Source organism: Oryzias latipes, chromosome 18 (genome assembly GCF_002234675.1).
Source record: "Oryzias latipes chromosome 18, ASM223467v1".
NCBI classification, from domain to species: domain Eukaryota; kingdom Metazoa; phylum Chordata; class Actinopteri; order Beloniformes; family Adrianichthyidae; genus Oryzias; species Oryzias latipes.
Genome location: NC_019876.2, coordinates 14,488,247 through 14,500,402, shown reverse-complemented (window position 1 = coordinate 14,500,402; position 12,156 = coordinate 14,488,247). Strand labels below are relative to the sequence as shown.

The 12,156-nt window shown below is 38.5% G+C and overlaps 1 protein-coding gene across 2 annotated transcripts; it reads right to left on the bottom strand.

Annotated features, from left to right (window-relative positions):
• Positions 1-3,142: 3,142 nt before the first annotated feature.
• tp53 (tumor protein p53) lies at positions 3,143-11,937 on the bottom strand. Of its 2 annotated transcripts, none has more exon segments than NM_001104742.1 (11): positions 3,143-3,707; positions 7,253-7,323; positions 7,392-7,480; positions 7,556-7,665; positions 8,463-8,569; positions 8,638-8,750; positions 8,868-9,042; positions 9,916-10,095; positions 10,702-10,789; positions 10,870-10,941; positions 11,779-11,915. In NM_001104742.1, coding segments are annotated over 10 exon segments (1,059 nt in total). In that variant the 5' UTR covers positions 10,932-10,941; positions 11,779-11,915; the 3' UTR covers positions 3,143-3,643.
• Between the last annotated feature and the right edge of the window lie 219 nt (positions 11,938-12,156).

Here is a 12,156-nt window from a genome sequence, read left to right as displayed (position 1 = left end):
AGTTCAAATTAAATATTTAGCTTTAAAGTACATTTTTTGTTTTGTAGATGAATATTTAGGTCCAAACTTTATTTAGCTAACATGCAAATGCACTTGCCAATTAGCGGAAGTGGACTATCAAAATAAAAGCTGGATTTTGCTCTGTCTCTGAACTGATTCCTGCCAGAGTTGTCTGTGTACGTCCTCATGCTTTCCTGATTCAACAGCCACCTCTGCTGGATAAACAGTCAGTCCCCCGTCCTCTGCTACCCTCACCTCTTTTTAACGTTTCCTTTATCATGTGTTTGTTTGATAAATACGAAGGAGTTTTAGGGCCAGTTTACTTTTTTTTTTTAATTATGACTTTAAAGTCATACATTTACAAGAAAAAAAGGAATTACTGTTAAATCACGAGAATAAAGTTGTAAATTTACAAGAACAAAGTTGTAAATTTACAACTTTAAAGTCATAAATATACGACTTAAGTCATAAATATATGATTTTAAAGTCATAAATCTATGACTTAAGTCATAAATATACGACTTTACGACTTTAAAGTCATAAATATACGACTTAAGTCGTAAATATACGACTTTACGACTTTAAAGTCATAAATATACGACTTAAGCCATAAATACACGACTTTAAAGTGATAAATATATGACTTAAGTCATAAATATACGACTTTAATCTTGAATTTACTAGAAAAAGTTGTACATTTAGGAGAAAAAAGTCATTAATTTACAAGAAAAACACCAAAGTTGTCTGTATATTGAAGCCGTGCTTAAAGATAAAAGATGTGGAGCATTTTGTGAAGTTTTATTTCCGGGTAGGTTTCAAAAACAAAAACAAATCTGACCCTTTTGGCAACTCAAAATCAGATTCTTGTTAGTGTAGCTGCCTTTCCGGGGTTTGTGTCAGTAAAGCGGAGTGTCTTATGTAAAATAAGGAGCTCAGAGGTGTAGAGGACCACAACTTTATTTTCCTTTTCACTCACATACCCAGAAGTCCTTTTGTCACCTTACATCATCAACCTGTCATGCGCACAAGAAACACCAAAGGAAAACACCAAATGAAAACAGTGTTAGATACGCCCCCCTCCTCCAGATGAAACGTCTCGTTTCATCATAAAACAACAAAGACGAATGAAATTAGTCTATGTTAGCATCAGAACGTTAAAAATGCCAAAAAACTGTGCCTCCTTAGACGAAAAGGTCACACAGACGTAGAGAATTTCATAATTCATAATTTAGTTTTCTTTCAAAAACTAGATTTATGAAAATTAATTAGCTTGCTGATTCAACAGCATTTTCAAATCATTATATTAAGAAACCAAGTTTAATTAATTTTCTTTAAAAGTGCAATTTACAATGTGGAATTACTAAAGCCTTAACACAATTTACTTTAATTGGAAATGAATTATTGAGTTTATATTGCATGTATATTTCTTTATATTTAATTCCCAATTCATTGGTGATCATCAAAAAGCTGGTTTACTTTCTAAAAGAAAACGCTCATAGCATCATAGGACAGGATGGGGGAAGAAAAGGGGGTTTCTGAAACGGGTCCTAGAACCGCACTTTGCTCAGATCTCAATACACGCCAACAGATAAACCTGATAATGAACTGGACTTACTTTAGACCCTATTGACATGACTGATGACTGACTCATTTAAAAAACAGTTTACCAAAACATTTGAATAGTTTTTGCCTCCAGGGATAAAAAACAAACCAACATTAAATTAAGTTTCCACAAATAATTACAAAGATTCAAATGTGTTCTTTCCATTAATAAATATTAGTAAGAATAATACAGTTTTGCATTCATTTGTTATCTTTATCTAAAATGAACATATTTGTTTACATGGAACATTTCAGATAGATATGGAAACTAAAGGAGCTCATTTTTTTTAAACATTTGTACACAACACTGACCTCATTAACGTTGCAAAAACAGGCTTAGCAGTTATTATATACGAGCTCCACAGCATGTGTTTGGCATGAAAATATCCCAAAGTATTATTCTTTTACTTTCCAGAAAATATATCCTGACCTATATGTCCTGTAGTATAAATTAAAGAAAAATGTAAAATGTGTAGAAAATTTCATGTAAATGAATATAAAGTCAAGAGGGACAAGTCTTTAATCGTCTGATTTACAAATTTATTCTTGGTAAAAATCATTTTAAACACTTAATCATTTATTAAACAACCTAATATTGCCTGAAGCCAATTAACACATGAGTTTAACCAGACTGGAAGATTTAGAAATGAATAAATTAATTAAAAACTCACCCAAACAAATGAAAATACAGGCTTTGTCCAAAAGTAGCGTTCCCATTTTGGGCAGCAAGTATTCCCACAAGCATACAGGAAAGCTATGATAGAACTACAGAGACAAAAATCTGTAGTAACTCACAAACGACACCTGCAGTCTCCAGGCTAAATAAATGCAGACTCATCAGTCGCTTGGTTTTTCAATCCTCCAAGATCCTGGATCGTGCTGACGGACGGGGGAGGAATTACAAACCACGACCATAATGACAGCAAATTTGCCTAAAGCTAAAGAGCTCCTTTCAATTTGAAAAAAAACGTACAAATGCAGGCATTTTTAAACCCACAAAACCGGACATGCAAAACACATTGCTCTGAGCCGACGCACGCACAATAATCCACAGACTCACTAGAATGGGGGATTGTTCTTTTGGTTTCTTTTTTTCCAAATTCACAAAAGGTCCAGTTTAACACAGTTAGCCACTGTGTCTGGTTTATTAAAAGAAATAGTCAATTTTGACGAAAAACTTTTCAGTCCGGTCCAACAATAAAAGTTACAAATATAATCTAAAGTTTAGCCTAAATTACAAAAAGGGTTTATTCAAATATACAGCTTGTCAGAAGATTCATAACGCCATGTTGAAACAGTAAAATATGTCCAACACAAGAGGCTTTCAGCTCTTATTTGCTCAGCTGTTGGACAAGTTAAAAAAAAGGAATACTCAAACTTTTTGATAATTTCCAAAGTTATCAATTTGAATATGATGCCTTTTTAATATATATATATATTTTAAACGTTGCTAAAATTCCCACCTAGTTTATGTTGTTCCAGTTTTGTATTTTTTGTTTTCTTGTAATGTTTAAAATGTTTACAAAGACATGGAAACTCTGGAGCAGAAAAACTTTATTTAACAAGGAATTTGGTACAAAAAAAAAGTAAATCATTACAAATGACAAAAAATATACACATATATATATATATATATATATAAGTGTGAAACTCATACAGAACTAAGATTATAATAAAATATAAGCATACTGGAAGACAAAAATGCCTCTAAATGTGTGGTCAGTGTCGAACTAAAACATTGGTCCATTAAACCAAAGTGCTGCACTATTATTTCTCAAAACAGAACAAACTGAAGTTTTATCCCCTACTCATTATTTGTTATACTGAGGACAAATTACCTTTATCCCAATAAATCTTGTACAAAAACAAAAAACGCCGTTTTGGGGGGGTGATCCAGCCGACCCCCCCCTACAAATATCCTGATCATGCCAATTAACTATAGGTTACAAAGAAGAGTACAAATTTTAAAAAATGTAAAAAAGTAATTTATGAAACCAAGAAGTAGAAGAAGAAAAATCAAATTGTTCCATGCATGAGTTCTTTAATTGCTCTTCAGCTTCTTCCCACTGGAGGGGACCATCCCAGAATCTTTGTTTTTACTTTTGCTGGGGGGGGGGGATACAATAAAGAAAACATGTTACTGAGCTGATGAAATTTCCTGCTACACACAGAGCATCACATAATAAGCAGAGCAACAACTCCCGCATGTGTCAACGTTACGCCGTGGGTGGATGAACGTATATTCAAATGACTTCCGTGTCACAAAAAACCCACAACATGCCACTCCAACATGACTGGTTTACAAACGTCTAGCTTTTTTCTGATGACAATTGTCTGAATGTTTTTCTGCACACGAAAAGTACCGTTGATAGACAGTGTATTGGAATTTTCATGGAAATGCATAAACATCGTAGGCTAATGTTTGGAGCTAGTCCAAGAGAAAAAAAACATTTGCTAACAGAACTACAGATTCTTAAACATGAGAAACTCTGGGCTGTTGAAGGGCGGTTTCTCCATCCATCTTCTTGACTCTATATCCCTTTCGGGGTTGGCGGTAGGGTTGTGCTGATGGACGATATCATTATTCGTCGTAATGGCTGACTGGCATCACGATGGACAGACCCCATCGTGATGCCACGCCCCCGCCACGCTGAGAATCAACACCATAAGCCGCGGTTACATGTGCAAAATATATTGATGGGATCAATGGTCGGATTAGAATTCAACCGTGTACATGGGCCCAGAAAAATGTTTTCCGATTATAGCAAACGTTCACATGGGTCTCACTTTCGGGGTTCATTCGCACATGTGCTGTAGTGTTTGAAATACCAGAAGAGGAACTGAGTTCCGCTGTATAAGCCAAGCTGCCACATACATAGATATCTGGCAGCTCGGTAATATACCAGATGATCTTCTAAACGTGCTTTTATTATTGTTGTGGTTATTATGAAGCGCCCTGTTCTTTGTTTTTGTTTTTAATCCGTGTGGTCAGTGCTTTTTTTGTGGAACAAAGGAGCGAGAAGTTATGGAGTCCTAAACTGGTCATAATTAAATAAATAAATATGACCTTGTGCAATCTCACAATCAACCAATAAATCTCTCATAAATAAATAAATAAATCATGAAATTGTGAAAAACATGCACACAGATTTTAAATTAGCCATTTTATTATAAAATATGTTTCATTTTGCTTAAAAAAACTGTTCACTATTTTAAAACAGCCTTTTTAAAATATTAATTTTAATCATGTTGAGTATTATTATAATTCTATGAATTTTTTTTCAGAACTTCAGATTTCAAAATCAATATTTTCCAAAGTAGCTTTGTTTTTATTTCATGTTACTGTTTTTCAGAATGACATTTATTTCATGAAGAGCTTTTCCAGCAGAAAACTGTCAAACAGACAAGGCGGAGACGCTTTTGTGAATGGCTACTCCTGTACTCAGACATAAGCAGCAGCACCCTAACTAACTACATCGATCAAAGCTGCTTCAGCAAACGTGACGGCGTAATGCACACCCTCAACACTAGAGGGAGTATGCACCTCAACACAGTGTTGCCAGGTCTGGCGGTTTTGGTTCTACATTTGCAGGTAAAAATGGCTTTGGGTGGTTTTAGGGTCTGCATTTACTTCTTTCTCATGAAAATATAATAGTGGTCTAAGTTAGGCTGGGAGGCTGTTGGAGTTCAGCGAAGCTTCTATGTACTGGAGCTCAGTGAACGCACCAGGCCGCCTGTTGGAGGAGCTACCAGCTAATGTTTTTAGCCTGGTCGCTACATGGTGTTTGTCTCGTTTACAATGCATGGTAGACACGGAGAATGTTGAGACTTCTACGTGGTAATCCTGTTTCCACGTTTCAGTTCATGAGATCATCCCAGCTTCAGTTCCCTTCATGACGGCCACTTCAGCGGTTTTTCCTCCATCTCTCTCTGACCGAGTTTGAAAGTTTGCCGTCCTGCGTTAACCCGAGAGGGAAAAATAAAACCAGGGGACCTGATTTATAAATATTGTCTACATGAAAATAAAAAGATATCATAAGGTTCAGGAGTCCCGAGCGGGCTGGCTCGCCTCCCGGGAGCCGCAAGGGTGATGGCGTGTCAGGCGAACAGATGTGACGACAGACTGGATCTGTGAGCACGGACGCCGGCGGAGCAGTGTCAGCTACAGAGAAAAGCTCTGAGAGAATAGTGTGAGGATTTTAGGATAAACCCCTTGCATTTTCCAATGCAAAAAAGACATTTTGCATTTTCATTTATGACCCCCATGGTCCACGGCCATAAGGATCGGGCGTTTTTTTGTTGGGTCTGGCGGTTTTCAGATGACTTTTGGGGTGGAAAACTGGGACACAGAGTCGGGAGTATTTCAACGGGAACTTCAAGAAGTGGATGAATGGCACTTAAAGAAAGCTCCTCTGTGGTCCCCACGAACCCTCAAACTAGAAAAACAGAGTCGTTGATGTTCGCATCTTCTGCAGCAGACAGATCGTCTCCATTTGATCAGTCAATGTCAGCAAAGCCGTGCGGATGTCGCAGAAATATGTCTCTGAGTGGCACACCACAGAGCGGGATTCCAGGAATACGAGTAGATTTCCAGAGATCAGCCAATGGGCGTTTAGATCCCACCCACTTTCACTGATTGACAGACAGACTCATTATGCTGGAAAAGCTCTTCATGAAATAAATGTCATTCTGAAAAACAGCAATGTGAAATAAAAACAAAGCTACTTTGGAAAATATTGATTTTGAAATCCGAAGTTCTGAAAAAAAGCCATAGAATAACAATAATATTCAACATGATTAAAATTAATATTTTAAAAATGCTGTTTTAAAAGCAAAATGAAAATAATTGTATAATATAATGGCTATTTTAAAATCTGTGTGCATGTTTTTCACAATTTCACGATCTTTTTATTTATTTATGAGTGATTTATTGGTTTATTGTGTATTTGCACACGGTCGTATTTATTTATTTAATTATGAACAGTTTGAGCCTCCATAGAAGAAGCCAGGGTTGGAAGGCTAACACGCGCTAACAACAACATTTAGCCTTTGATGAACATAAAATCAGTGCGGGAAATGCTGCAATCTGCATCTTGGCTGAACGTAAATATGTGAGACTAACATCAGCCTTTATTTTGTCAGGACACAAATTCACGTGATTGTTTGAACGGTTTCTAAGGACTGAGCGGAATTTCTGCTTTGAACAGCTCAAACACTGTCCCAAAGCCGCCGTGTGAGCTGACGGTCCGAGCTCTGCCCGGAGACAGGAGACATGGTTCTCCTGAATTTGGCTGCTCGTTCACCTAGAGCTGCGGGACAGATCGCAGTCTGAAGTCTCCCGCACACGGAACAAAGCATCCTCCCTTCCCCTCAAACACAAAACTATAAGTCCGACTGCTCTGCTCAGAGACACGGTCGCTCGGTTCACTTGACTAATCAAGTGCAGGAGCGGACTGCTTCTTTTCTATTTTTGTTTGTTGTTTATATATTAAGTCACTTCCCTCAGTTTATACTGGACATTATTTTTTCATCGCGGATGAGTCATTAGTTGGGAAATAAAATAATTAAAGTAAAATAATGAATAATAATTATACAATTACGAATATTTTAAAATAAAAACTCTCCTTTAATTTGCCCCCAGACTCCTTACCTCTCCTTTTCCAGCAGTTCAAGGCCATCGTTTATCTTCTTAAGGAACTCGTAGCGCTCCCTCCCATAAACCTACATCAGAAATCTGTCATTAAATCAGAAATCATTTCTACGCAGCCGCATTTTCCTTTTTCATTTACCTCAAAATGAAAGACTTCTCTGTTGTCCTCCTCCTCTCCACTTGAGTGGGACTTCTTCCTCTTAGAGGAGGAGGTGTTGGGTGTCACCTCTGTGAAGAAAACAACTTAGCAAAGAAAAACCTCACACAACGGCATTTACAAACTAAAAAGGACACACAACATACTCCTTTTTTTGGGCTGCGTTTTCTGCCGGCTTTCCTCCTCCGTTTTGCGGTCCCGCCCCGGGCAAGCACAGATTCTGACCTCAAAACACCTCCGGCCAAGAACCAGACCCCTGCAAGAGATTGATAAGAGCAGAGGTGGAGACTTTTCAAGGTTGATCTGGGAAAAGAAGAACCAAAAATTAACACGACTTCTGAACAGGCAAAAACATGAACACCTGAAACCACAGAATTCATTTAGGAATATGTATCTTTACTAAACTGCAGCCTGCTCTACTTTAGAGACCCACTCGGATAAAAATAGTGTTAACATGTTCCTGTGGCATTTCTTTTCTTGCGATGGAGGATGCATATAGAGAAAATTAAACTCAAAAATGCATTTCTGAGAATCTCTTTTTTTCAAATTGTGAATCGGCAGATGAAGAAATACAGATGGAAAATGTTCATTAGTAAAAGAAAATATACTCCCTGCTCCCAGGATAAGGGAGCAGACAAGGGGGCGGGGTTTCTCCGCGCCAACGGAAATCCTGCTGCTCTGCAGCAAGGGGCCAAGAAGATGAAAGTTTTTTTTCTTTAGGGTGTATTCAGACTGGACACATCTGGTTCACTTTAAATGAACCAGAGTTTGTTTCCCCTGATAATCCAGAACAAATTTTCAGTCTGAATACACTCGAGCGGACCCTGATCCAGTACCAGGAACCGCTCTCGGACCCAACTTTGGAGGAGGTCTTGGTTCGTTTCCAATGGGACTGAGCATCACTTCGCTCTGAGGTTCCTCAGTCTAAATGCAGAGGTTTTCCCAGTCTGAATACATCTTTATTTTGGCTGAAAACAGCACAACCATAGTTAAAAAACACTTTAAACGCTTTTAAAATGGATCAAAGGATGAGCAAAGTGGGACTAAACTTACTCGGTTTCCAGAGTGAGGATGGTGAGGATGGGTCTGCGGTTCATCCCCCCCATGCACGAGCTGTTACACATGTAGCTAAGCAAGATGGTGGTCATCTCAGAGCCCGGCTGAGGTGAAAAATCAGGCCATTCGTTAGCTTAAGAGCAAAGACAATTCCAGACTGGGGCAGCTTTACCTGCGGGGGCTCATAAGGAACTGTAACACTCTGCCTTTTGGTATAAGGGTCTTCAAAATACTGGGCCAGCTGGCTGCCCTCCACCCGAATCAGATGGCTTCGGTGCTCCACAGCTATAAAATGTAACAGTCGATGGAGAAAAGGGAAAGAAAGAACAAACTAAGACTTCCAGTCTGTTTATCAGATAAATATCAAATCCTCTCTTTGCAGAATTTGTCTGTTTTCCTTACAGTCCTCGTTTTGGTGGTGGGGACACCTCCTCACCACGTCCGCCACGTGCTCCGTCTTCTTGTAGACCGCAGTGGCCCTGAGAATGGCGCCCTTTGGAGGCTCCTTGCTTACCCGGACTTCTATGGGGCTGGTTTTTGCAAGCTGGCAGTACAGCTTATTTAAAGTTTCAGAGTACTGGGAATAAGAAAACACAGAAAACCAAAAAAAAAAATGAACTTACCGCAGCTGTGATTGACATATTCACCTCAGAGTGAAAACATAAAAACAAAAGCAACCAATAAAAATAAGACTACAAACTTAAAATCACTTAAACTTTCTATTAAGTCCACTTTAAAATCTTTGTCCTCCTTATATTTTCTATAACAAGTTATAAATTAAAGTTGTAACCTTCTCCTTTTCATCAACCTCTTCTCGCCCAAAGGAAGTGAGTGTAGGAACATGTCCCGTCATGTCAGAGCTGTGCTTCACCAGAAGGCCGTTCCTCTCCCCACGCAGACAAGCACCAGGCGCAGGAGGCGGGCCGTTTCAGCACAGTCCACCCTAACCTTAACTTATACGGCCAACCATATGACTCAGAGCGTCGAGTCACTGTGGAAACGGTAATACCATTGGCTATTTGAGCGTGGGCAGAGCTAGAAATTCAGCGTTCAATCATCTGAATGACCCTAAGAAGAATGCTACGAGAGAATGAATGAATGAGAACGCTGCCGCGAGGTAAGACTTCATTTAATATATTTAGAAACAACGGAATAAATCACTAGTCTGTATAAATGACCAAATAATAAAATAAAGACTTAAAGGGTTTTAATGCAGTGAGTCTAACGTACGATGAACCAGTTTGATCATTTTCCTCTCACAAAGGTCTTTATCATGTCAGGTTGCAAAACAGTCATTTTATATCAGCAAACAATATAGACTGGATGCAAATTTCCAAGGAAAGAAATGTTTCAGCATTAGTAATATTAAATAACACGAAGATGGATATACAAGAAAACTAATTTTGGGGGAAAGCTACAAATGGGAAAAAAAGTGATTTTCACAACTTACTGTGGACGTCACAGACTTTGCAGTGCCAGATTTTTGAAAACGAAGTTCCAGTTCGTAGCTTCCCGGGTAGTCGGTGGTCACCGGGACGGTGGTAGGTGGCGGGTTTACTTCGTTGGTGGGAACTGGCTCAATCGGTATGTCGAAGATCTTGTCATCGAAGGTTCCACTGAGGTCTTGATCCTGTCAGCATTTTACAAAAACAGGGTGAGAAAACTAAAAATGTTTGGAGATGAATCAAAAGCCACATACTGGCAATTATTTTTTTCCTCCTGCAATTCCCATTGCTACAAATCAGTGAAACTACAGTCACACCATGCGTTCAAGTTACCACTACCAATGAGAAGTCCATGTGAACGGGAGTCTAGGCACATTTTGGGCACGTGTGCTCAAAACATTGCTACGGAAGTTTCTCTAACCGTTTTGGGGCTCTACGTACTAAAATGCGCATCCATTAAATGGGAGATTAAGTGAAACAAGGTCAAACTTTGACCAATCAGGGACTTTTGCTTTGTCCAGTGCCGTCTGGTTTCTTTTTTAATTCATTGAAGTGCCAAACATTTGAAACAGATTAGGAATTAATAATTACAATTTGTGCCCCGCCGGAATTCTATGACACCAAATCTTTCAAATGTGGGAATACTGGAAAAAAGATTCAAGAGATTTGCACCAGTTGGACGTTTTGCACCAAGGCTCTTCCAACCGTGAGTACATGCACAATGTATTGGGTAGCGAAAGTCCAATGACAAAAATAAAAATGTAGTTTATGGCTTGAACTTTCCTACTTACCAAGAGAAACATATCCCCCGTTGCGACCCATGACCCGGTGGGCTCATTTACAGTTGGAAGTGATAAAGTTTCCAACGGAGGATAACTACTAAAATACGATTAGTTAATATACACCCTTATGCATTTTTGTGCCCAAAATATGTGGGGGAAGTCTTAAAAGTAACTTACACAGTCTCCCAGAGTTCTTGAAAAGAACCTTGGCTCTCGGGCAGGTCGGGTACAGGATCCATGCTTTCCCAACTCAGAAAAGGAGAGGCAGAATCAAATGAGGGGGGAGAAAGCAGAAGCTTTAGGAATGAAATCAATGTAAGGCAAAAGCAAGATTTAAATGCAATTTGAAGCATAGGGAAACTACTACTATGCTTAAAATACCCTTTTTAAATGCAATATAATATAAAACAACAGTTATCTGCACGGGCCCTTTACCCCCTCATTTGTAATGGTTTCGTCCAAATTTACTCAGCTCCAGCCCACCAATTATGCGCTGGTTTCACTTTCTTCCCTGTGCTCAAAAACACACCTGACTTTAATAAAAAGTAATCGAGTTTCTCTGAAGCAAATCAGTGTTTTGATAAATCCCAGAAGCTTAACGCAAATACCTTACAGATCCAAGTTAAAGCTTTCGACACAAAATATTTTTAAATAGTTCCATTTTATATTTATTCAAATATGCGCATCATTCTTGCAATAGCATGTTAAAAGCCCTCTATTAATGCCCCCAATAATGCCCTGTACAAAATCAAAACAAACATCTTCCGCTCAAGAGGCCTAACTTCCTGTAAGAATTAAGAAGTTAGCGTGATTTTTTTCTGTCATCCTAACGTGTAAAATAAATAAACATTTACCAAACTAGTTTTGATTCAAATGTTTACAAGAACGAAATTCGATACAAAGCTAATAAACAAACAAATAAACCGTGGTTTATCGTTAGCAGGAAAACTTGGAATTAGCTTACTGCTAGCTAGCTAACGACGTTCCAACGACGTTTTTACTAACGGTAGCTAGCTAAACTTTGTTCGCTGTAAATATGCTGTTCTTCAAAGTTCTCGACATGTTTTATAAGATAATAGTTTGTACCTTTGATGGTCGGGAATCGCACCGACAACAATACGCTATTTATTATCCAAGAGGCTGGAAAGACGTTTTCAAAAAAGCCAAAAGCCAAAATATTTTGAATCGGCGACTGCAGCGTCGAACACGTTGTTTGGGGATTTCCAAGCGAAGGGGGAAGGGCCTTTTCGTCCTGTGTCGTCCAATCAGAGATCGGTTGTGGTGCGTTCGAAAACAATCGGAAATTACTGCTACTCAATTGGTGGCGAAGTTGTCAAGTTGTAACTTTTGTTTGAAAACACTAAAAATAATGGACTCCAACTTACTGATTTAGAATAACTTTTCAGACGGTGAAAAAAATGACAAATATTTGTCGAGAGGTGATGCTAAGTTGTCGCAGCAACT